This window comes from Pongo abelii, chromosome 15, assembly GCF_028885655.2.
Source record: "Pongo abelii isolate AG06213 chromosome 15, NHGRI_mPonAbe1-v2.0_pri, whole genome shotgun sequence".
In the NCBI taxonomy this organism is placed as follows: Eukaryota; Metazoa; Chordata; class Mammalia; order Primates; family Hominidae; genus Pongo; species Pongo abelii.
The window spans coordinates 58,712,202-58,738,677 of NC_072000.2; the positions used below are offsets into that span (position 1 = coordinate 58,712,202).

The following is a 26,476-nucleotide window of genomic DNA, read 5'->3' on the forward strand; positions in this document are numbered from 1 at the left end:
TTCCATTAAATATACCATCCCTCACAGATGCAAATGTTTCAGGGTGGAATTAGCCAACTTGTGCTTGACATTGAGAGTGGATCCAACCTCAGATACTTTTCACCAAGTATTTTTATCCAAACCCTATAGAGTAGCAATAGTGAGTAAAATGATAGACTGCGGTCTAAAGTACTGAACCAAGGCAACTAAGCTGATTTTTCAACCCAGCCTGAACTTGAGGGATTAAAGTTTTTTAATCAAAAGATCTTAAGACACAACGGGAACCTTCGCACCACATGAAGCATGAGTTCCATCAGGTAAGTATACATTCTGCCTTATAGTTTTTCCCTACTTAGCTTGACTACTTTTTTTTCTGTCCTATTTGTAGCATTGTTACTGCACCTTAGGAGGGGATTTATCCAATAGTCAGTGAGACAAAAACTGAGCAAACAAAATTACTCTTCCAATCCCTAGAAAGGCAGCAGGTTAGAGACTGTTAGATCTCACGTGGTCATTCTTTCCCCTACAGTATCGGAATAGATAATTAGCTCTTTCTTTGGTTGAACCTAGGGGGGGTACTGTGGGAGCTCACTTAATCCATCTGCCAGTTAACCTGTTCTCTCTCTCCCCTGTGGATGAGCCCACCACCAACCTCTATCTATGGCAGTCAGTTAATGGGCTGCTCTCCAGTGAGCCATCCCACCCATCCCATCAGCTCAATTGGGGGCCTGTTGAGAGTATGTGCTCCCAAACCTATGTATGCCAGTTGTACTTATTCTAAGACATGTAGCTAAGTAGTATTTAAACAAATGAAATATGAGTGTGAAAAGGAGAGCTGTCTCGAAAATTACATTGTTGCTTTGAAAAGACTTGTTAATGATGAATTTGCTAAAAAATAAATTGAGGCCAAATTAAATACAAACAAGGTAACTCTAAAAGATTGAGGAGAAAGTCAAAAATCTAGGCAGATTCTGCGGTCAGATGGCTTTTCAGTTGCCTTTGGTTTTTTTTTTCTCTTCTTTAAAGAAAGAGAACCTGAAAATCATAGCAAATTTCCTGGTTTATACAGGAAAGATAATTGGGAATTCCAGACAGTGGACCCTTCTTCAAAGATAAGGCATGGCCCCGTACGTCTACCAAGTTTGAGATGAGTATACACTTATAGTTTGGATTAAGGATGTCTTTTGTAGTGGCGGCAGCCGGCTGCATTGTATAAAGTATACCTGTCTACTGAGCATATAAAGTTGCTCTCACTCAACAGGTTACCAGAGAACTGAACCAGGCTGAGAAGAGCGCAGACACACATCGCCCTTGACATGCTCATCGGGACACAGACCAATTGAGGGAAACTGGGTAGAACCATCTTTACACTTTCTCACAAATGCACTTCCTCCCTCTCTCCCCACTTCCTTCTCTTCCTCCTCTCCCCCACCCCCTCTCTTCTTCTCTCTCCTTCTTACTCCCTAAGCAATGTAGTTGAGTTCAAAGAACTTAATGCTCCTATGATGTGACTCTGAAATAAACAGGGAGAAACCATTTGGAGTTGACCAACAGAGTATATTTCAAAGTACTTGTTCCATGGGACATCTGATCTTTGGCTTTAAAAAGTTCTAAATATGTTTAATTATGTGAATCCAACACACACACACACACACACACACACACACACACACACACACACACTTAAAATAATAAGCTTTAATTTTTTAAAGTGTGACTTAACGTGAGATAGTTCAGGAAAATACTTATTTCTCCTAAAGTGAGATCAGGTTGTAGTGAAACAAATCTTATTTGAAGTGTCCTAGAATATAGTGTGTTTTAAATTGTTTTCTGTTCTCTTTGGTCCAAAAACATTTTGCAAAGACCTTCCTCTGTCTCTGTGTCATGTCTAGATTCTATAGTGGAGCACAAACAACTGCAGGAAAAAATGTGAGAGTGCCTGTAGATACTGGAACATGTTAACAGAGGTATTTGAGAACCCTCAGGAAGAATAATATTTTACAGTGAGGTGATTGTTATCTTTAACAATAAAAGCCATATGAATCTGCTATAATTAAGGCTAACGTGGAATGCTTAAAATCATAAAACAGGTATGATCATTGGATTCCTATTCACCCAGGGAATGCAGATCCCAAAGATAAGTATGCCGGAACATGAACTTTGTGGGAAAACAGGAATCCACCCACCTCCAATAAACAAGAGACTGTCCTTCATTTCAGTTATAGCTCTTCAGGGTTTAATTTGGATAGATGTGAGGTGTTTTATTCTAGAGCATAAACTAGATGCTTCTCTCAAGTTAATGGGGAGCAACTGATGGCTACTGGATTAACTAGAAAAGAAATGTTCCTCTCTGCAGTTCTGGACAATACCACAATTTAATGACATTTTACCTGAGTGGACTTTTAAGAAGGATAGATTTGTCTTTTGCCTGTCAGGGCATAGATCCAAATTCAGAGCAGATGGTGGGAAAGATGAATGGCCACAGAGATCTCCAGGTAGAATTGGTTGGATTTCCTCGATCCTCATTAATTGTCATCCATCTCCATCTTCTCTAACCATCCCTAATGAACCCTGATTTCTGAGGATTTTCTGGGTCTAGAATAACAAAAATGTGCTGACTTAAACTCAGAACAGATAAAATAACTACCTGCCTGATGTTTCAGGCTTTTGGAAGAAAGAGGCTTGTCTCAACCTGAAACCCCATTTTCCTTACGTTTAGCAATACAGTCATGGATTTTCTGTCTGATAATAAAGAGACAAAAATGGGCAGGATGTGAACCCCAAAGCTCAGGGAGAGTGTTTAAGAGACAAATTGCTTCTACATTGTTCAGGTAAAACCTAGTAAAAGAGAGACTTTTTGGTTCTCAGATTGTCTGGCAAGAGACTCCAAGCCATCCTTGACCAAGCAAGACTGACAGGGGGTCACCCCGCTATGGGAATGAGGCATAAGAAGAAGCACATGATTGGGGGGAAACCCCAGAAGTGTTCTAGGCCACTGAGGTGAAGAGAGGGCCCCAAGATCAGTGGAAGGAGGGACCCACAGGAAGTACCGGATATAGCAAAGCTACATGGATTTAAAACAATGCCTGTGTGGGCGTCTTGATTAGTGGCCTGATATTCCTCATTACTTCCATATTAGGGCAGGCTTAGTGACATACAGTTGCCCCTCCATATACGCCAGAGTATTGGCTCTGGGACCCCCTGGATACCCATATCCATACATACTGAAGTGCTTTAGTTGGCCCTGCAGAACCCACCTATAGGAAAAGTCGGCCCTCCATATGTGTGGATTTCACGTCCTGCAAACACTGTATTTTCAATCTGTGTTTGGTTGAATAAATCCGAGTATAAGTGGCCCCGCGCCTTTCAAACCCTTGTTCAAGAGTCAACTGTAATTGTTTTTGCTTATCCTGGCCATTCTCCTGCTAACCAATTTATATTATTATTTTGATTATAATTGTATTAGCTCCCATTCTGAGCCAGATGCCATCAGCTTATAAATAGCATGTATTGTCAGAGACACTTAACTGAGAAGACAAATGATTCCCATTTAGGATGGGAATTTTTGTGCAATTGACGGGGAGCATTAACCCTTTGATTACCGTAAGCCTATAGACACATAGGTACCCCCAAATGTTGGAGGAATGGCACAAGCTAGCAAACTGAACACTATCAAATCACGAGAGCTTAAGACCCTGGAAAAAAGTGCCCAGGAGATGGACTCTTAGTTTTAAGAAAAGTTAAATAAGTGTAACATTTTTGATGGTCGTTTTCTTCACTTGGGCAGAATGACAGTATTTTACTAGTCCACCAAGAAAGAAATCGAGATTTAAACCAACTTCTCACCTTTTGTGCAAGGCCTAACCTCAGTAGTTATTAAAAATAAATGGGATTTAAATAGATGTGGAAGCACCTATTTAATTTTTAATTTCACGCTCTTGTATTTTGCAGAGCAATTTTAGGTCAGCTTGTGAGGGCTGGTTGAGGGGAAAACAGCCCTAAGAGACAGCTGGGAGAGAAACAGGTTTTCAAGTGCAAGACAAAGTCGTTAGCTCAGGGTTCAGCTGTTACCAACTCTGCAAGTGACCTCAGCTCAATATCCTTATCTTGAAAATGGAAATAATAATGCTTACTGTGTCTTTATGAGATGTGATGGTATCCATGATTGGTGGCTTTGAGCTGAAAGTTTGAGGGTGGAACTTCTCTTTTCTTCCCTAGGGGTCTCCATGTTTGTAGGTTAAAGTTCCAGGTACAGGGAAGGCATTGGCTTTGCTCTGTCCTGTGTCTGTGCCTTTGTTACACACGGTGACCAGGACAGTCAGCCACAGTGTCCAGTTGCCCTGGGTCATCTCATTGAAGAGCCAAGGAGAGGCAAATGTCATTCTTCCACATCCTGCTATTCACCTGGGATCACCAGCTTCTCTGTTGCCTTCTCCCTGTCACCCAGGGCCAGTGACTTGTGGGGACGGCTCTGTGGAACCCTTCTCTCTCTTGCTGTCCTGTGCAATTTGTTTCACCAGTAACTCAGGTGGATAGTAATTTTTCAGTCACAGCTTATCTCACACCCATTACTTTATTTTCTGGGTCCTGCTTACTGAGTCTTTACCACACACCATGCATTCATGCTTAGCCTTTGCTTATGTTGTCTTCTTTCTAAATGGAGAGAACTGTGGACAAGAGAGGTTACGTGAGCGCCCCAGACTGGACAGCTGTTCAGTGGTGGGCCCGCCTGCCTCGGGAGCCCTGAGGGCTCTGCCCTCACCCTCTCTCATGCCTTCCTGGCACAGTTGTCTTCCAACTGTTCTCTCCACCCCGCCCTCCTTCAGGCTGCCACCAGATGCATCTCCACACACTGCCGTTCTGATCGGATTTCCGCCTCGAAAACTGCCATTGTTTTATAACACACCAGCCCTCTACAAGTTGACCGTGTGGGTTTTTGTCTCTCCTGCTTTCCCAAAACCAGTTCTCAGATACTGCCCCATGTTCTGTGGCCTAGTTCCTACGTACAACTTGTGCCTTTGCACAGTACCTTTCCTCCACTTGAAACAGCCTCTCTTTACCTCCGTCTCCCAATCTCCAACCCATCCTCGAGGGCCGAGCACAAATTCTGGGTCTCTGATGCCTTCCAGGACTGGCCCAACTCGAAGCCATTTCTCCTTGGAGTTTAGGGGGTGCTTATCGTAGAATCGCTCAGACAGCATGATATGTGAGGCCTGGCAGTAAACTTATTTTCTATTTGTCAAGATCCACTAAAAGGATCTTGGAGTTTACAGGTGAGAAAGCCACAGAGGGGTTAATGACAGTATTGGGACCAGCGTCCAGTTTCCCCAAATGCCAGACTGGTGATTTTTTGTACTGCAGCTTTCTATCTCTGTCCTTACTTGGAGGGCAAAGACTACATCCTGTCTGTATTTATTTGTATTATCTAGTGGATATTCAATAAACATTTGTAGAAACCAAGGAAAAGAAAGAAGATAGGAAGGAAAAAAAATACTAGTTAACACCTATGTGGCACTTACTGTTCTTATTTAATCCCCCTTCTGGTTTTCTTCCTATAACATCCTTATGACATAGATACTATTCTCATCATCTACATTTTACAGGTGAGGATACTGAGGCAAGAGAGGTTAAGTAACTTGCCCAAAGTCACAAAGCTGGTGAGTGACACAGTTGGGTGTGAAGCCAGGGAGTCTGACTCCTGAGTCCATGCTCTTCTCTCTCCACCATATCACGCTGCAGGGTCAAGAAGGAATGACAGACAGGGAACTCTGAAATGTTCACAAAGAAGGCTGAACCTCCAATCAGTGCCCAAGGCCATAGAGCAGAGGACATTTAGGTTAGGCTACCATGCTTTATCTTCCTTTAATTTAAATTGAGGAGAAATACCATCATTAAGCCATTCATGGGAGAAGGAGGCACAGCCACAGGGCTGTGGAGTCAGTAGCTACAGCCTGGATCATCATGAAGCTCTCTGAACACTTGACCCACATTTTCTCCCTTAATCCTACTCATTAGAGGAGACATAGCTAAGGTACTGTTCAGTGGTTCACATGCCCCAGTCTGGAGCCCGTTAGAGAAGGGGAGGCTGCTGCTGTCCTCCCTGGAGGCTCTCCCTGAGCACCTGCTTTCCACGGAATGCTCAGGAAAGAAAAAAGTCACAGGGTTGAAATGTGTACTGAATGTGTCAAGTTTGGCTGAAACAAGCTGATAAAGAATATTTAAGGAGAGCTTTATTTTTAGAAGCACCACTTCTTTCTTTCTTTTTTTTTTTTTTTAAGAGAGAGACAGGATCGCACTCTGTTGCCCAGGCTGGCTGGAGTGCAGTGGTGCGATCATCGCTCACTGCAGCCCTGAACTCCTAGGCTCAAGCAGTCCTCCTGCCTCAGCCTCCCAAGTAACTAGGACCACAGGCGTGCACCACTACGCCTGGCTAGCACTCCTTTCTTTAGTCCACTGTTAGTGTTGGTTTTTAACTAGGCCCCCACTAGGTATTGCTGTTCCTGCCTATAATTAGCACCTCTTTTCTCTCACACACAGAAAAGTCTGTCTTAAACATATTGTGAGCTTCAGAGCATGTTAAAGAAAGTTGTCTATCGCTTAGTAGCATGGAAAGATGACGTTGCCAGCATGCAGGGAACACTTTGCACCAAGAATCCCGGAGTGAATCGAATAATATTCCAGATTCTATGAATCAGAGCTGAATCATGTTTAAGTGTATGCTGCGTTTTGAGGGATTCCCTTCTGCCCCCCCAACCCCCCGGGGTGAAAAGCACTGCTTTTCCTTTGTAAAGAAAAAACGTTCACACCCAGACCAGTAAAATGTTTTTGTGGCCACGTTGTGAACGCACTGAGTGTTTGTTGTGGCCCAACTAAGACAACTTCATAGATTAATAAAGAGTGATGTATCCTTTCTTCTGAACAGAACATTTAGTTCTCGCTCTGCCTGTCTGACTCCAAGCAAGTCTGTCTGGCCCCATCCCTCATTCCCCGCCCCCATCTGCACCACCCTCTTGTAAATCTCTTAGTACATTTTTGTGATCGCCGTCCAGTCTGTTCCTAGTCATTAAGGACTCTCTGAGCTTTGTGAAAGTAGGTTACCGTTCATCTGGTTTCTTGGAAGAAATGTGCATGTGTAAGGGTAGCTTTTCACATAAAAGACCAAAACCACAAAATCCAGGAAGCCAAGAATGAATGGGCCCAGGTGACTTGCCTTTCTTAACTCCTACAGAAAGCTAAGCTCCTTCAGGGCTAAGAAAGGCATTGCTGTGTAGAGGATGGAGTCAGACCAAGCCTGGGGGAGGCAGAACTGGGTTCAAGCCTCAGCGTTGTGTTTTACCAGCTTTTGACCTTGGCCAAATGACTTAACTTTTCTGAATCACAATTCCCATCTGTAAAATAAGGATAATAAAGCCTAGCTTGTAGGCTTATTGAAAGAATTACAAATATAGGATATAAAGTGCCGAGCACATGGTATGTGATTGATGGTAGCTGTTGTTATTGCTGCAATTGTTGTCTTCATATCATTGTTACCACCTCTATGAGTAGCTCTCGTATGTGGAAGGAACAGAGGAGAATTTGACTGCTGTTGCCTCCCATGCTCATAAGACATAGCTTTGACCTTCAAGACTACCTGCATTCCTTACCAATAGCAGCTAAAATTGCTCCTAAAGCAACAAAAGTAAATATAAACATTGCAACCACATAGAGATGAACACAAAGAAGGAAGTGTTCCTCACTCCAGCAGGAGATCCCTTAGCTGAGTGAATTCTTTTTCCCCTCCTTCCACCGATAAATATTGACAGGCACCCACCGAGCATGTGCAGAGCTCAGGCGTGGCTGAGGGGACCCAAGTTGAATCAAACATGGATTCTGTCTTCAAGAGGCTTACCATCTGCCAGGAAGGATGAAAAATGAAAGATAAGTGTGGCGAAAGTGAGGCAGAAAATGGTTAGCTCGTGAGAGGGATCACTGAAGGGCTCTGGAACTTGGAAGGAAAAATTAATTTTAGCCGGAGTTGGGACATGGGAGTTTTATGGAAGAGGCAGCCCAGCCCAGCAGCATCACTGTTAGGGACACAGATTCTGAGGTTTGAACCTTGGCTTTACTACTTATTTGTCGTGGCTTCTTGTGCAAGCTAGGTCCCATCTCCATGCTTCTCCTTCCTCATCTTTGAAATTTGGATAATAATAGTACCTAGGGTTGTAAGGATTAAGTGAGATATGGAAAGTGCTTAGAACAGCACCTAGTGAGTGCAATGGGAGTGGTTGTTAAATGAGTTTGTCAAAGGACAGGTATAGATTTGCCCTTCAAGGAGAGGTGGGTAGCGTTTGTCCAGGAGGAAGCACAGCCAAGGCAGAGGCTGGGCTGAGTGAGGCACAGGGTTAGAGAAGGTGAGAGGTGCAGAGGGCAGCTTGGGACAAGAGTGTGGCGGGTCTTGAGTGTCAGGTCTAGAATCTTGGACTTTACTGAACACATGGAATGAACTCAGTCTTCTAGAATTCTGTAGCGGGTGTGTGTGAAGCCTGAATCTGAACCTGTCTCAGAGTAGGTTTCTACATCTCAGTGCCAGTGAATGTGGCAATGAACCAGTTGCCAGCAGGCATGAAATCAAAGCTTGGATTATCGGAGCTCAACGCATAGACCTGAACTGACATCTCAGGGAAGAGGTGCGACAGGGCCCTAGCAAGAAGCTGAACTTTGGGGCAAGAGAAGGGGCGGTGCTGCAGAGGCATTGGGGTGGGGGCAGGAATGGGGAGTAGTGTTAGGGGGAGATGAGGAGAAGGAAAATGTCACACCGTTACCCCCATCTACTGCTTCCTTTTCTGATTATAGTTTTGTGTTTTTTTTTTTCTTCATGGTATAGTCGGCTGTTCTGCTTTGGAATTTGTTTTTGTTTTTAATTTAAATTTATTTTTTTAGAGATGGGGTCTTGCCTTGTTGCCCAGGCTGGACTGGAACCCTTAGGTTCAAGCAATTCTCCCACTTCAGCTTTTGGAGTAGCTGGGACTACGGGCATATGCCACCACATCCAGCTGTTTTTTTGGGGTTTTTTTTCCCCCTTTTAAATTTTTTCGAGCCTTGGGATGCCTGTCAGTCACTTAAATGCAGTCATCTTTACTCTTCCTAAGTGCAGAGGGTGTATGAGGGTGGAGGGAAGGTGGGAAGATTAAAACCAACCGTGGGAGACTATTTTCAGTCATCTGCAGACGTCTCACTTTGTCATGATGTGGAATCTGTCACTCTCTGCCTCCTCTTCTACCTATCTATAGCTGGAATTCTGTAAGACTTCAGAAAAGGCTGACCAAGGCTCACAGGGCCCCTGAGAGGGTGCCCTGTCATCCTGGGATTTGTTTTCCAAATTAAAAATTGGAGGATTTGAACACTAGGTTTGATCTGCTTTTAACTTTAGCTGCATAAGGGTTATCATGAATTTTTTTTAAAATCTAACTTATTAGACGAGAATAGTATTATTTTTTAAGGGTTATAAGGATGTAGGGCAATTTCTAAGACCACATGTAAGTCATTTAAAATTCTTTTTGGAACAAGGTAGCACATAAATAAGTCTATATATGTACTAAATCAAGATCAATTACCATAAAATGTCTGTCTGTAACATGGGAACAATGAAATGATGAAGTGCAACTATAAAGTAATTTGTTGTTCTGAAACCAGCTATGCATCTTCCCACAAAGTGACTAAGAGTGAAATATCACCGTGCTAACAGTTAGGAGAGTGATCTTCTGGCCCAAGATACATTTTGCCAGCATTAGAGGCTCACCGGAAGAGATCTTGAATGATCTCCAGAGAGGTACCTGGGGCCCTTTCTCGAAGGTTACCTTGTAGGCTTGGAAGGTAGACAAGCATATTTGTAAATGATGGGAAGTATTTGCTGATTTGGGCTTTAAAGGAATTTATTTTCATATTCCTCCAAAGGCTCTTTTCCAGAGCACTATATTCCATGCTTGGAAACTATTCTTTATCCATCATATCCTTGCTGAAGAGTAAAGTTTGCCTCACAGCTGTCTGACAGCCAAGTCACCCCAGTTTCAATGGGAGCAGCACATGTTTGTCCAGAGCTAGAATTTGGCTCTTTCACGCTCAGGCCTAAAGGGCCTGTTTAATATATTATGTAAGAAAGAATGAGATCATATAAATAGTCCTGGCTTCTACCTTGCACCAAAAGTCATCCTTATTTGGTGCTTCCAAAGTTAGAAAACAATACAGGCAATAAAAACATTCTCAGGATCACGAATAAATAATGGCTGCCTTGTACTCAACTATGGGTTTTGTGACGGCAGCGTCAGCATAGCGGGCTGCCTGCTGCTTTTAGCACTGGAAATTTGGACTGGTTTCATTTAACCTCTCAGCTGCTTAGAAGGAACACTCTGGAAGTCCACTGAATTCTCACCTGTTATCGGGATGCCCAGGCATCACTGGGACATAGCTATCTACCGAGGCCCTGGGTCCTGTGGGCAGGGGTGGGAGGGCTCTGCAGCCCTTAGGAGGGAGCAGCAGCCCAGCCCCAGCAGGCCATCTACAGGGCCTTAGGCAGCTGAGTCTAAGGAGAGATAGCCTAGCACTTCTCCCGGTCATCTTATTGGCTGAGCTGAAGGGAGATCAAATTTCAGTCTAATGTCTGTGTAAATAGAAATGGCTATCGCTCTTAAACTTCATACCTCAGCTCATGGATCTGGATTGGTTTATTTTTGAGAGCTGAACTCTGGAGGCCACTCTTCCCTATTTTCTGAAGCGTTTGATGCCTCTATCTGAGCGTGGAACCTACTCTGAGTCATCAGACGCCACGCTTGGGGCACATAGAATTAAGTCGGGGGAGTGATGAAAATTCATTCACTTCTCTCCTCTGGGACCTAAATCCATTTTAGCATTCCACTTGAATCCAACAAGGAATGCCAAAATATTAAAGTGTGGCGTTCTCATTCTTTTCTCTGGAAAGAAGTGTTTATGCAAAGGAGGCCTAGGTCCCTGCAGAGTCGGCAAGAAGCCTGGCAAGAGGTTTGTCTCATTTAAGAAGTAAATATATTCAGTGGCAGCAGAGATACTGCCAAGTAAGTTTATTCCATTTTTAGGGAGAGAAGGGCAGGAGTTTTGCTGCTCCTTTAAGTTGCTTTTTGCTTTTAAATTTTTTGCATGAGGTTCTCTAAAAAAGTAAGACTGTAAAAGCAGCTTGTTCAAAACTTGACCTCTTCAGCACGCCCAAGAATTTGTGAAACAAAAGAGAAGGCAATGGATAATTGATTCTGTTTTCTAAAGGCCCTTCTGACACTGAGTAGATACTGGTGTGGTTTCTACCATGCAGGTGTTTAGTCTCTGCCAGCAGGAGGACACAGATGGTGTCTACCTTTCTACAGATGTCTTTAAATGTCAAAGACATGAGAAGAGAATCTATTGACATTCTTATCATTGTGACAATGTAGTAGATCCCTTAGCATTACCTATGCCCTAAATGATACTCAAATAAGTGGGCTAGGGAAAGATTTTATTTTTGAGACAGGGTCTCACTCTGTCACCTAGGCTGTAATGCAGTGGCATGATCATGGCTCACAGCAGCCTCAACCTCTCGGGAATCAAGTGATCCTCCCACCTCAGCCTCTTGAGTTCTGGGACTATTAGGCCCGTGCCATGATGCCCAGCGAATTTTGAAATTTATTTTTTGTAGAGATGAGGCCTCACTGTGTTGCCCAGGCTGCTCTCAAACTCCCAGGTTCAAGCGATCATCCCACCTCAGACTCCCAAAGTGCTTGGATTACAGGTGTGAGCCACTGTGGTTGGCCCATTAGGGAGAGATTTTAAAAGAAGACAGAAGGCCAGGCACGGTGGCTCACACCTGTAATCCAAGCACTTTGGGAGGCTGAGGCGGGTGGATCACCTGAGGTCAGGAGTTCGAGACCAGCTTGGCCAAACTGGTGAAACCCCGTCTCTACTAAAAATATAAAAATTAGCCGAGTGAGGTGGCGGGCACCTGTAATCCCATCTACTCAGTAGACTGAGGCAGGAGAATCGCTCGAACCCAGGAGGTGGAGGTTGCAGTGAGCCGAGATTGCGCCATTGCACTCTAGCCTGGGCAACAAGAGGGAAACTCCGTCTCCAAAAAAAAAAAAAAAAAAAAAAGAAGGCAGAGAATCCCCTACCATGGAGAGCAGCTTATTTTATGACCAACAAGTCACAGAACCTTTGAAATTTTTGCTTGAGAGTCAAACTTTAAACTTATTCCTTAGCCATGCTTTAGGTCTGACTAAGCAATAGTGTAAGAACTTGAGAACCAGTGTTTCAGCAGTGGAGAGTTTCAAAGTCTTTAATTCGTTACTAAATGTGAGATTTAGGAACTGTGTGATTTAGTTGAAGTGATTGCTTCTGGTAGAATTCAATAGAGTTGTCATATCAATTAAGTTTTATCAAGTTTCACCAGATAGGGATATTCACCAGCCTGAATACCAACACGGTATGTGCTTACCACATTTTTGAAAGTGAGGCGAGAGTCACCCTGCAGTACAAATTAGCTTGCCTTAATTGGCCTGTTTTAATACTCTGTGGTTATGGGGACATCAGAGCTCCCATGAACAAGTGAGTGGTTTGTTAGGAAGATCTCATGGTAGAGAGTCCTTGCTCATGAGGTTTGGAAAACTCAGTTCTTCAGTCAGTGTCTTGCACAGGCACAAACCTTAGCCTAAATATAGAAGGCTAAAAAAGAATCCTTCCATGGGAGGGCTCCCTTAAATTAGCTCAGTTAATCTATTCATCTGTGTGTGCTGACTCGTGCCTAAACATTAGAGGCCAAATCCAAAAAAAGAAAAAGCAAGGCCACAGCTCAATACTAAGAAAGATGGAGAACAACTGAGTATGATCCTGTACAAAGGAGTCCCTGAATACCACAGCAGCTCCATGTTCAATCTGAGATATACTGGCTCCTGACAGTCACCCTAAGTACTTCACCTCTCATTTTGGTATTAAAAGTGCCTTTGGCATATTCAGATATCTCCATTTTTCATGGTTGTACTCAGTTTTCAAATCATCGTATGGTATTGGTTTCAAACAAGATCAGAAGTTCTAAAAAGATGTTAACCATTTTATGCTTTTAGTACTTTCTTTTCTTTTCTTTTCTTTTTTTTGAGACAGAGTCTTGCTCTATCACCCTGGCTGGAGTACAGTGGCACAGTCTTGCTTGGCTCACTGTAACCTCTGCCTCCCAAGTTCAAACGATTCTCCTTCCTCAGTCTCCTGAGTAGCTGGGGCTACAGGCATGAGCCACCACAGCCAGCTAATTTTTTTTTTATTTCTAGTAGAGACAGGGTTTCACCATGTTGGCAAGGCTGGTCTCAAACTCCTGACCTCAGGTGATCCGCCCACCTCGGCCTCCCAGAGTGCTGGGATTACAGGTGTGAACCACTGTGCCTATTCTGCTTTTAGTTCTTTCAGTATCTTTCCACCTTGCCAGGAAATTGCTAGCCTTCTAATATTGCTGATTTCTTTATTTAGTAGGTAGTCCAGGATGACAGTGCTTTAGGCCTTCATCTCATAAACACAGTAAGCAATTCTCAAGAATGTGTAGGGTTAAAGAGATTTGGACTCCAGTTTCCAAAACCGAAATGGCAGCAGGGAACATGACAGGATGCAGAAGAGATCCTCGCAGTCTAGAGCCTTGCATTATGCATTTTGCTTCCCACTGAAGCCAGAGATCCATTTTTATAGTCAGGTTTGTTGTTCCTGCTGAAACACGGCACATGCTCTGCCTGAATTCTGGCCATGTGTTTCCCTCGTTTAGTTATCTAACTTGTTATCTCCTGACTTCCCATTTCTCTGTGAAAGTCAGGTGGTGTAAGACACCCAAAGAAGAAAATCAGGAAAGGAGAAGGTGTTTGGAAGTGGTTCAGAGGTAGTGTTCTGTGTGTTAAGGGGGCTGTGGAACTGTCCTTGAAAAGCTGTTTTTGATCCTAGCAGTTTCACTACACTTTGTAATGTTTGGTAACCAAATTGGTCATGGTGTTAGAATCCTCATAGTTGGGTGTATCTATGTTATTTTGCTATCTTCAGAGAAATGAATTTTATGAATATTTCTGTTTTAAAAGAACAAAACAACAGCAAAAACCAATCCCTATTACCCTAACTCCTCCACGCACATAGTATTCTAATGTGGTTTATTCCTGAAACTGACTCATTCAGCTTTTCTCCTGGAAGTTGTCAGAATGTACGCCTGGTTAATGGAGAAAATCAGTGCACTGCCCAGGCTGCACAATGCCATGACTCATTCCTGGCATTTCAGAGGCTTTGTAATGGAAATCATAGTTCCAAGCTACAGTTCTTACCAAGTGGATATGTGAATGTTAATGAAACAAAGCGAAAGTCTCCGAGGATCCTGCATAACTCTCACCATAGATGCGGTGTTTGCTTGATGAAATGAAGATTTTTGTGGGGCAGACTGTTCCTCTCCATAACCCACACATTCTCGGATACCACAATATTGTTTTAATTAGTCTTATAAAACATAGTAAAATATTTGGCTTTGAAGAAAGAGGAACATTCTCTCCTATGTTGGAATTGTTTGGTTTAAAAGGGCATTTTTTTCTATTGAATTAGTCTTTTGGGGTTTACACTAGTATCTGAATCCTTTCTAAATAGCTTCTAATGTTCTTCAGCAATTTGCATTCATTCATTCTGTCTGTCTGTCTATCAATCGTAAAGGAAAAGAAATATCTTTCTTTCCCAACACTAGGTTTGTGGCTGAGACTCCTACAACAAAAGACAGATTTTAACAAGAGAAAAGCATACAAATTAATTTAAATATAAGTTTTGCGTGACATGGGAGGCTTCAGAAAAGAAGACCCAAAGAAACAGAGAAATCTGCATATTTTATGCTTAGGTTTGATAAAGAATGCACAGTTGTGCAGAAGTATGATTGGGGGACAAAAGGATGTGATCTAATGGTAATAAACTGAAGGGAATTTAGCAAGGCCTGTTTGTTCAGATTCTTCTTGGCATCTCTGTGTCTTTAAAAATAAGGATGTTCCTTTCCTCCAGGTATAGGGAGGGTACCTCTAGAATGAAGGTTTTATGACCTGCCTCAGGGGAGAAGGGAGGAGAATTTAAAAGTGACCTTCCTAATTCTGCTGTTTTCTCTAATACCCATGTGTCATATTTTGGGCAGTCACCATTTATCATTGTGTGTGTGTGTGTGTGTGTATGTGTAGGTCAGGTGGGGAGGGGTATGGAATATATGATCTTTTTTTTTTTTTTTTTTTTTTTTTTTTTGAGACGGAGTCTCGCTCTGTCGCCCAGGCCGGAGTGCAGTGGCGCTATCTCGGCTCACTGCAAGCTCCACCTCCCGGGTTCACGCCATTCTCCTGCCTCAGCCTCCTGAGTAGCTGGGACTACAGGCGCCCGCCGTCGCGTCCGGCTAATTTTTTGCATTTTTAGTAGAGATGGGGTTTCACCGTGTTAGCCAGGATGGTCTCGATCTCCTGACCTCGTGATCCGCCCGCCTCGGCCTCCCAAAGTGCTGGGATTACAGGCGTGAGCCACCGTGCCCGGCCTGATCTTTAGGGAAAGCATGGATAATTGAAACCCTGCATAATCCCAGCCTTTTATGCTACCTTCTTCTGGACTCAATCTTGTCTCCAAACTTCATTCAAATGCCATTCCTCTTTCTCTGTGCTATGTAAGGTTTAAAAATAGTAAATAGCCAAGAGACAGCAGGGAGAAGTGGGGGAAACAAGGAAGACAGATAGTTTGAACGTTTATGTTTTATTGACTCAGATTTGGATTTTGTGTATGACAGACTGGTAGGACTTTGGGGAAACTCGCAGATAAGCTGGGGTTTTTCTATCATTTTTGGAGATTGGAGCAGGAGGTCAAATATTTAAAGTTGTTTTGGGTGATTCTAATGTGTCTACAATGCATTGGACCAGGAATATTCTGGAGCTGCTAGAAAGCAGACATTTAGAAGCAAGAGAAGAGCATGAGCAGTATCCCTTATCACTTAGCCACTTGATTCTGATCCTGGCTTCTCTAACAATAGCTCCTTGTTACGTGCTCTTAAAACACAAGTGCTAATATTATGAGAAATGAATTATATGAAAAACAGTCTAGTCTTTTCTAAAAATGCTAAAAATACCAATCTGCAACCAAGAACGTGTAAGCATGTTCTCCCCTTTCCAGATGATGCGGGATGCCAGGCAAAGACCAAATTTCCATGGCTACCCTGAGGCCTGCATGGAAGTGGAGGCCTTAGCTTATAGGAGTGAAGGTCTTTAAACGAGGGCATCCAAAGTGAATGCCTATCATTATACCAGTACTAAGTCTTTAGATGCACAAACCATTGTTTTCCATGTCATCCTTTGGAAGTGGCGGGTGACGGAAGACCATTTTGTGTATTTTTTAATAGGAGGAAACTGAGGCATAAGAGATTACATTCCCAGAGCTAGAACCTAGTGCTGTGTCCCTGAGGTCCTGTCTGCAGTTGGGAGACAACTCTGAACTGACCGCTTTTGCATTCCTGGTCTCTGCACAGTAACCCTTCTCTCTGCTCATCAAATCCGTTTCAGAATGTGTGTACAGTAATACTTCTGTTTGAAAGTCTTCAAGATTTGACAAGAGGATTCTGTCTGGGCCTAAGATAGGACATGATGGGATAGTGACCTCGAGGATTTGGAAGCCAAATGATCGTGGGACAGGTGTGTGCATCAAGAAAAGATGGAGCACGTGTGCTCACAGTCCTACCGGGGCCACGCTGCCTTATCTTCAGATCATGGGTGGCTCATGCCCAATTCCCCCCACCATTTATTCCCTTGTTGTGTCTGTTGGAAAAAATCTCACAGGCTTGCCTGAGGTCACTACATTTTTCTTTATACAGAAATCTTTTCTTAGGCTTCATGTAGTTGTAGACTAAGAACTATATAAGTGAAAATTAACAGTATTGGTTTTAATACAATTGCCAGATTTTCTATTTGAAAAAAGTCACTGCTCAGAAAATAAAAATTATTAAAACAACCCATGGTGAATTGGGCCTGAATTGCCACTCATTTTTTAACGCATCTGCAGTGGAGTTGCTTCTTACCAATGTGGTGTAATTTTCAGGTCTGTTACTGAAAGACAGATTGAGTACGTTTCTGGACGGTGAGTAGATGATGTTTAGGGTTGCAATATGGGTATTGGGGCTATTCTTTTCCTGTGTCATTACTTTTTGATATGTTTGTTTTAAGAGAAAATTAATGAAATTGAAGTTACTTAAGTTTGGCCATATTTGTTAAATATCCTTTTCTGAGAAATTGAAAAGTGACTATTAGTTGAAACAAGATCAAGAAACTTCCAACATATTTCAGCACATTCCTCAGTTTATAATGTTAAGGTTTTAAGAAAGTTTAAAGAAACCAGCATCACTGGTAGTTAATAAAGCGGTTTATATTTTTACTTTATTTTCTTCAGAAGCTTGTTGCCATGTAGAGTAAAAGAAACTTCATGTTGTTAATCTTTTCAGAGGACACTGCCAGTAAGAGTGTTGCTATTGTTAGATAATCATAATGGTATATTCTGGAGTCTCCTCTCCTCACTCGACACACCCAGTTCACTCCCACCCTGCCAGCGGGGCCAGAGAGAGAAGAATAAAGCAGGATCTTATTTGCTTTCAGAATTTGATTCTGTATTGCTTTGGAGACATGCTGGGATTTGCTCTTAAACTATTATTAAATTTCTAATGTCCATCAAGGTTTAGATTCCTTTGTAAGAGAACCAAGAACATAAGTGAAACTGTAAGGCTTCGCTGTGCAGACCTTTCTTCCAGCAAGCATCAGCTTAGCCTCAGCAGTGAGCCAATGGGGGACCAGCTGTTGGGCTGGGAACCAGGAGTTAGGCTACAGAAAGACCCCCCCCAGCCCCCCAACCACCGTGTGTCACTTCACCACGATGAGCCTCAATTTCTTCACCACAGTCCCACTTGTCTTGCATTTGAGATGTGATAATGTTTAGAAAGAGATTTTGCCCACTTTTTAAAAAAGTACTCCACAGATGATAGATACTAATAAATCAGACATGAAAGCAGAGATTAAGTAGGTAAATGTGATTGTATGTGTGTGTGTTGATCATTATGCTCGTGAGACACTGATTATTTTACTCTATTTATTTTTCTTTTTGGAGATAGGGACTCGCTCTGTCACCCAGGCTGGAGTATAGTGGCGTGATCATGGCTCATAGCAGCCTTGAACTCCCTGACTCAAGCAGTTCTACCACCTCGGCCTCCTGAGTAACTGGGACTACAGGCACGCACTACTATGCCCAGCTGATTTTTAAAAATGTTCTATAGAGATGGGATCTCCCTGTGTTACCCAGGCTGGTCTCAAACTCCTGGGTTTAAGTGATCCTCCCACTTTGGCCTCCTAAAGTACTGGGATTACGGGTGTGAGCCACCACACCCTGCCTTTTAGAAAACTTTTTTATTTTAATTAGTTTTCTGATGGAGCCCCAAATGAAAAATATGCAGGGAGATGAGTTTAGCAGGGCTTAAGTTTAAACAAAGTAAGAGTTGGAACGCTCCCAGAAGATAAGCGGTATAAGTAAGCTGTGACAGACCACTGCTCTGGAGGATGGAAAGATTTATGACTGCCACAATATCCCACTTTAGGAGGAAATGCAGAGCCATTGAAGACAGACCACAAAATAATTATGCTGTCATAACATGCAGTACCTGGGTCTAGGACTGGCCTTACAGAGTGTAAGGATGAACATTATGAACATGTGCCTGAGGTAGGTATTTCATTAGTGTGTGACTCAGGAATCTCCGGATAAAGAAGCAGCCCTGTTCTTATCCCACAATGTTTGGGGTTGTGGCCTTTAATGTGTGGGATTGTTGGGAGTCTGCTGTGTGCACAGAAGAATCTTGAGGTATGAGTTTATAGGGGAAGAGTCCATACGTCACATTCCCCTGACTCAAAAAGCAACAGAAGTAGCCAGAACTTGCTCAGTTCCATGTCGGCCTCCTGTCTCTTCTGTTTGATTCCATTTTCACTCCTCTGAGGCTTTTCTATCTTCCCTGAGCCATGCCTATGTAGGAGGCGGTCACAGAATAATAAGCAGGTTTCCCTGTGGCCGTTGAACACCGGTACCAATGGTAGCCACGTGACAAACATACCACCCCATCTGGGTCCCAAACTCTCAACCAGTGCCCCTCTTTGCACACATCCCATTGAAGGCTCATTTTGTGAATCTGACATTTCCCAGTTCCTGATAACCCTGTTGATAATAATGGTTGCTAATCCTTGTCCATACTGTATTTGAAGCATTTACTTATGCATACCTCAGCTTGTTCCAAAAAGTATTTAAGAGGGGAGTTTCTGAGCACATAATCAAGTCTCCAAGGTGTTCGCTCTGGATCTGCACTCTGACTATGGCTGTGTCCTCAAAACAGTAAAAAGATAATGCAATGGAAGATAAACATGTACCAGATTAAAGCGTAAAAGGAAATAGAGGCCAAATTCCTACACTATCAACATAGGCCAGCCCTGTTTTTCAGACATTCAGTGACTTATGCAATGCTGTATGTAATAGGCCTGCTGAAAGAAAGGAAATGAATGAACAAGGATAAACACGGGTTTTGGTATTGCTGGTACCTGAATAACCAACCCTGTGTTCCCTGCAGCCAGCATATTGTTCTCTCCCATTGCTGGCTGCCGTGCAGTTCTTCCGTCATATGCTGCTGGAGGGGGCCCTCCCTGGGAAGCTGTGTGCCCCAACAGTGCCCTGCCTGGTTCTTGAGGGACAGAGTGTGTACTGGCACTCGGCTTCATGGGCTTGGACTCCATTATATACACGTCTGCAGGATACCAAAGGAGGGCCATCATCTCTCAGTCATCTCCTTTCCAGGTACCCCTGAAGGGGATGAAATAGGGAGTGGCACTGGATCTCAGGATGATCCTTGTAGGGATGGCTGATAATACAGGTGCGAGCCGTTGTGAGGCAATAGTGTCTGAGGCACAGGACCGTGCCAGATTAGTGAGAGTCATGAAGACTCTCGTTTCTGTCCCAGAAGACCCAAGTGGATGGCCGTGATGCCTGGAGCGCAAGGCAGTCACATAGGATTTCTAAGATCATGACTAAAAGGGATAGTTCCAAGAAAGGTTGAGGAAAAATGCTGGTCATGAGATCAGGAATCCAGAATGAGTTTTTTTCTATCAGATCTATAACCATCCACGATACTTCATGGAGAATCACTCCTGAGCTTGATGTATTCCTGCATCAGAACCTGTACCACACAAACTCATCCCCTTCCTGGCAGAGCTCTGAGTATACTCCTCTGTCTCCATAGTTTGGATCAGAAAATGTAGATTCCTTCCTGAGGACCGCCTGTCTCATGAAGGAAGAGGAGAAGGTGGCACAGGAGTCTTTTTAAAAGGATTTTAAGGTGATCGTTTGAGCCATAAAGAAACCAAGATTTTATTCTTCGAGGCAAAAGGCTTTTTCAAGCCAGGTGATGAAAGTCTAAATTGCTCTACACAGAAGAACAGGAAGCACGTCTCCAGATAGATCCAGGTGGGCACAGTCTTAGTGAGGGGTAGTTATATGAGATCATCTATATGGGATCCCAGAAGCCAAAAGACTCACAGGAAAGGGAGTTTTCAAACCCCATCATTTCAAACTCCCAGCAAAATATTGCCATAGAAAAGAGTTTTCCAAAGTCAATCCATTACTGGCTCAGATATTAATAGAAAATCAGGAGTCAAGAAAAGGAAGAAGGTAGAGATTTTAAAGCCAGGCCTGGTTTTAATTTATTTGTGGTTATTCTAACTAGTAAGTGAAACACACTCCCTGTCTGGTGCCCTGTCCCAGGCATAAATTGCTCACCCATCAGAAAGGAATTAACTTTTTTCAAGGATGCTACCTTAAAGCCATTAATTTAGCAAATTAACTGATATTCCTAGAAAAGCTCCCTGCTTGTGCCAATAAATATTTACCGAGTTAGTGACACCTCTAACAGCACCCCCAAATCGCTGGGCCACTTCCAAAGGGGGAGCAGCTTACTTTCAGGAAATGGATTACTCACTTGTGGAATGAGACCAACACCCAGGCTACTCAGTTTCAACACACTTTAAAATGCAAAAGGGAACTTTCCTGCCTCAAGCTTTCAAACCTTTTCCAGATGGACCGAGGCGGGTGAGCCCATTGTGGTGCCCAACAGGCCTGGCTTAGGCTGGGGCTGCACACATCTAGCTGTGCCTCCCATCCCTGCCCTGCACACCATACCATGAAGGGGATTACAGACTTCTGGTGGGTTGCTGATAAGAGGCATCCCTGAGGGCCTGCCCTGTTTCCATTGGCCAGACACCCCCCGAGAAACGGGAGATCTATGGAAAGGGCGTAGTGTGCTCAGTTGGGTGCCACCCCCTCCCCCAGATGCTGTTGCTAGTTTCACTTCTCAGCTGCAGCTGCCCACAGCTGTCTGGGGATGGAGCAGCAGCAGGGTAGTAGGGTGGTGGCATCTTTTTATTCTTCCAGACCTGGGCCTTTGGCCTGGTAGCCAGAGTGGGCAGGCAGCAGGCCTGCTCTGTGCAGCGTTTGACTTGGGGGTTAAGCCGGGTGCCTCAGGACGGGACCTGGAAGGAGAAGCTGAGCGCAGTCCACCATTCAGTTCTGGGTACCAGGTTTTCAAAGAGGCATTAAGTGTAGCCAGAGGAGGGTGGCCAGGAAGCTGCAGGGGCCTGGAAATCATACCACCTAAAGATTGTTAGAAAACACTGGGGACTGTTAGCCTGAAAAAGATTTAGGTGAATGGCTGTCTTCCCCTAAAGGGAAAGTAGATTTATCTTTTTGTATTTTTTTTATCATGGTAAAATATACATAACATAAAATCTGCCATTTTAATCATTTTTAAATATACAGTCCTGTGGCATTAATTATATTCACAATGTTGTGTGACCATCACAGCTATCCATTTCTAGAACTTTATCATCATCCCAAACAGAAACTCTGTTCCTATTAAACAATAACTCCCCATTCTTCCTGCCCCGCTCCCCAGCTCCTGGCAGCCACCATTCTGCTTTCTGACTACTTAAGAGACCTCATACAAGTGGAATCATACAGCATTTGTCCTTTTGTGTCTAGCTTAATTAACTTAGCACAGTGTCCTTGAGGTCCATCTATCTTATAGCATGTGCTGGAATTTCCTTTCTTGTTGAGGCTGAAGAGGATTCCATTGGATGTATATTCCACATGTTGTTTACCTATTCATCTGTTGATGGACGTTTGGGTTGCTCCCACCTTATGACTTGTGAATAATGCTACTGTGAACATTGGTACGCTAGTACTTGTTCATAGATTTTTTTCTTTGTGGTTTCAGAAAAACTGATCTTAGCCAAATGGTTAGAAGTTGCAGAGAAGCTGATTGTGGCTTTAGTAACCCCAGCTCTCTTCAGTGGTGGAAAGGCTCCCCATGGTTGGGAGTGGTGTGTGGTAAGAACACTTACAACCAGAACAGAGAGAACCAGAAAATCTCTGAGGTCCCTTCCATCTCCAGAATTCCATGATTTTCAGGCAGATCGAGGTATCCATCCGAAGGGTAACATCTGGAGAAAAAGGAAGTGGTGTCAGATCAGCTTCAGTTTCCTGAGGGAGAAAAGAGGGAATTGGGATGTTAAATTATCTACCAGTCAGGAGAGGTTACTTGCTAAACTATCTCTGGCCTGGACTTGAGATCAGAAAGTGATGCTCCTGTGAAGCTCATACAAAGGTCCTATGTAGTCTCAGGGAGATCTTTCCAGAGCTCCAGTGAAAGCTTTCTTGTACTCTAGCTTCCTGGGGGATAGGGTGGTGAGTCCAGCTTTCTCAGCACAAATCCCTCATGTCTGCCTAGAAAGAAGGGATGCCTTTAGAGGGCCTGAGCCCTGTCTCCATGCAGGTTATTCTGAATGCGGGTGAGGGAGTGGGTGAAGATGGGGAGTGCTGGGTTGGGAAGTTTCAGGAGTGAATGTCAGCTGAGGTGGGGATGCCCTGGCTCCCAACACAATTAGCTTCATTCTGCTACAGTTGGGGGTTTTCTTATCATTAGTCGGGAAGGCCTAGCCAGAGAATTCCAGTATTCCAGAGCAAGTTTAATTGTGGGTGATTTCATTCTGCCCTTTTTATGTCGAAGCCAGGGGCTTGCGTCATATAACAGTGAATTCGGGGAGATTTTTATTTGCATGTGAATCATAGCTTTTCCAGCTGAATGTCACTTACTTGGAATTTTTGTCTGATTTTGTTTTTGTTTTTGTCTCTTGGTGTTTTTCCATCGGGCTCTTTGGCTAACCAGAAAAAAAAAAAAAAAAAAGAGGAAGGGCTCAATCTGACTGAAACAGGGTTTGAGTTGGCAACTCAAAAGGAGAGTATTATGAATGTGAAAAAAAGAAAACGGATGCTTTATTTTGCTTTGAGGGAGGGACCGAAGCCAAGTCAAATTGAGAGCTCTAATTTGGGAATAGTGTTATTACAGGTCATTGGGAGTTGGTTACGCGCTAAATTGGGAGGCCAGTCACATGAGGAGGCAGCAGAGGCAGATCACATGGGAGACGGTTGGGGCCCTTTTACAATGAAATTTCATTTTATTTACTACACAGTTGAAATGTATTTATGTCATTTTGAGAAACCAAGTCATCTTATTGGCTGGGAGTTGCTCCCTGCCCTGGCCCATCAGTTGTTTGATAAATAAGCCAGTTCTTCCAATCTTTGTGCTTTCCGGGGCTTGATTTTGGCAGTGGGATCTGTGCAGTGATTCATGGAGCTGACCCTGTGATAGGGGTTATACATCTGCCCTTCACCTGACTGACTCCAAGGGGCTTGATATCTTCTCCTCCAAAGGCTCTACCCATTTTAGACCTCAAGGTCAAGACATCCAGAAAACTTCTAACATTATATAAAGAAGTGATGACCTTTGTTTTTTAGATTATCTTCCATTTTCTCAGCACTGTTCCTCTTAATGTCATCTTGCAAAATAAGAATGAGAAAAGATGGATCCTGCCCCTCCATGGGCAGTTATGAACCAAGTATTTCTTCTTACCTCAAAACTGCAGACTTTGGATGTTCTTGGCATCTTGGTGAGGACCAGGAAGGGTGGTGTGTGGTCAGCTGCTGATTTTCCTTGAAGAATCAAAGTTGGCGTTCTCGGTGTCCACAGCCCTGATTAGTTAGCTGTGTTTGAAATAAAAACAAACAAAAAAAGGCAGCCAAAGAACAATATCTAGAATTCAGTTAATTCATTCCCACTGCAAACAAGTTGTGCTCATGCTCCTAAATGGGGTATGTTACTAAGCCGGTGACACAGAGCATCTGGGCCGGCGATGCTTGTGATCGAGGTTAGGAATAGAAGGTGTGTGGAAACTTTCTATAAAAGGCAGCCAGGTCCCCTGGACAAGGGGTCAGGAAGCTCCAGCACTGTTCACGGCAGCACCAGGGCATTACTGCGTGATCTGGGGCAAGTGTCTCTGTGCCTTGGTGTCCCCTAAGTGCCATATTGATTTGGGGGAATGGGAGGGTAAGGGCCTCAAGAAATGTTTGAGATGTAAGATGTTAAATGTTTGAGATGTGACATGTAAGATAACTGGAGGGAGCGTGATGTCACAGGAGCTCAAATCAGCCCCTGAATGGGGCTAGGCTGCTGTCCCTTCTCAGGCATTGCCCTCTGTGGCTGATGCCTCTGACATCATAATACCCAGCCAGACACTCAGTAATGATGAGCTGTGCCCAGTGGACACCAGAGGAGGGAAGAAAAGGAGAAGGACAAAGTGGAGAGGGAGGAGATGGAGCAATCTCTTATGTGATCATTCCATCAACTCACAAATTTTTCACCTAACACCTGGTTCAACTGTAATGTGCTCAGCTCCATATAACCTGGACAGCAGCTGTGCCCTCACCCCCAAACTCAGCAAATTATTATGGTCCTCTAATCAAGAGAATTTTGCTCCTGTTACTGCATGTCTTGTGGGTTCATCGTCAGACCAGTGAGTTGATACCAAACTTCACCAAACGGCTCTCCGGAGCAACCGTTTAGAGGTAACGTACTGGCTCTCATGCCCAGGCTTCTCTGGGCTTCTGCAGACTCATCTCAACTCTCCTCCTTGGAGCAGCACATAACTGGGGATTGTGTGGGGGTGGTTTGTGAGGGTGTGAGCCTGTGGTAAAGATGCTTTAAAACTGAAATTCTCACCTTCGTTTGATTCATGAGCCAGCACAGGCTTGGCCAGACTTTGTTTATTCTTATGGCACTCTTCAAACCCAAACGGGCCAAATCGTGGCTTCCCTGTCTATCCTTAGATGCAGCGATTGCTGCTTTTAACTGGGTAGGTTGCTATGAATAGAAAACTTGAGAGATCAGCCCTGTCTTAGAAATATTATGATATTTTGCTTATTTATTGTTGACTTAAAAAAATCCAACAACTTCCTTTAAAAATAGGTCCTTGCCACTCTTTCAACCGCTTCCTCCTAGCCTTTCTCCTGGTAAGAAATCATGTTTTCCACCTGGTTTCACATCAGTCTTACTCGATCCTCCAAATGCTATCAGTGGGAGGCCATGATTTTCTTGGGTTCTCAAACGTGAACCTGGATCAGAATCATCTGGGGGCTGGTTAAACACAGTTTTTGATTCAGTAGATCTATAGAGAGGGTCCCAGAAGTTGTAATTCTTTTTTTTTTTTTTTGAGACGGAGTTTTGTTCTTGTTGTCCAGGCTAGAGTCCAATGGCACGATCTTGGCCCACTGCAACCTCCTTCTCCTGAGTTCAAGCAATTCTTCTGCCTCAACCTCCTGAGTAGCTGGGATTAAAGGCACCCGCCACCATGCCTGGCTAAGTTTTGTATTTTTAGTAGAGACAGGGTTTCACCATGTTGGCCAGGCTGGTCTCAAACTCCTGACTTACAGGTGATCCACCCACCTCGGCCTCCCAAAGTGCTGGGATTACAGGCGTGAGCCACCGCGCCCAGCCCAGAGGTTGTATTTCTAACAATTTTCCAGGCATGCCCCTCCTCCACACTTTGTGAACCAGTGCCTTAGGGCTTTTGGGTCTCCTCCTGTCCCCATCCTGTAGGAGAGAGCCCCATGGAGCGTGATCCTGGTCCCTTAGATTGATGGTGAGCAGCTAACAACTACATAGTACTCACTATGGGCCAGATGATGGTCCCATGCTTTACAAAGATTAAGTAACTCAAACATCACCAATCTTAGTAGGTAGCCCATTTTCCAGATAGAGGAACAGAAGCACAGAGTGGTTAAGTGAATTGCCCAAGTTCACACAGCTCATTCAATGGAAGCTCAGACAACATGGCTAGCATCTGTGCGCTCATTCCCCATGCCATATTATCATTCTGTTTTCCCCAAGTCACTTAGAGCACCTGATACTCCTACAGTTCTTGGGAGTGAATACCTCAGAAAGGAGCCGCCAAGACAACTGAACCCATCTTAGGCACTAACAACCAGCATCTTGGGCTCCGAGTGTCTGGGTGACTTGGCTACCCTACCTGTGTCTGTGACT

At 43.8% G+C, this 26,476-nt stretch overlaps 2 protein-coding genes across 15 annotated transcripts in view; one reads left to right on the forward strand and one right to left on the reverse strand.

Annotated features, from left to right (window-relative positions):
• LOC134760146 (uncharacterized) overlaps positions 1-24,637 on the reverse strand; it is a 47,156-nt gene extending 22,519 nt beyond the window's left edge. For 2 of the 11 annotated variants that reach the window (XR_010137048.1, XR_010137047.1), the window contains exons 1-4: positions 24,011-24,628; positions 22,443-22,581; positions 7,790-7,870; positions 4,113-4,646 (exon numbers count right to left, since the gene is read on the reverse strand). Coding sequence is in view for 1 of the 11 variants with exons in the window: in XM_063715852.1 (XP_063571922.1) it covers positions 21,395-21,693; positions 22,443-22,581; positions 24,011-24,043 (471 nt within the window). In the remaining 10 variants the exon portion in view is untranslated. Of the gene's footprint in view, positions 1-717; positions 2,575-4,112; positions 4,647-7,789; positions 7,871-17,872; positions 21,694-22,442; positions 22,582-23,193; positions 23,259-24,010 lie in introns of those variants that run through there. The other 9 variants (XR_010137050.1, XR_010137045.1, XR_010137044.1 and 6 more) reach the window with 9 other exon arrangements.
• Positions 1-26,476, forward strand: part of SAMD4A (sterile alpha motif domain containing 4A) — a 224,936-nt gene that overhangs the window by 94,967 nt on the left and 103,493 nt on the right. The gene's annotated exons all lie outside the window — the stretch shown is intronic.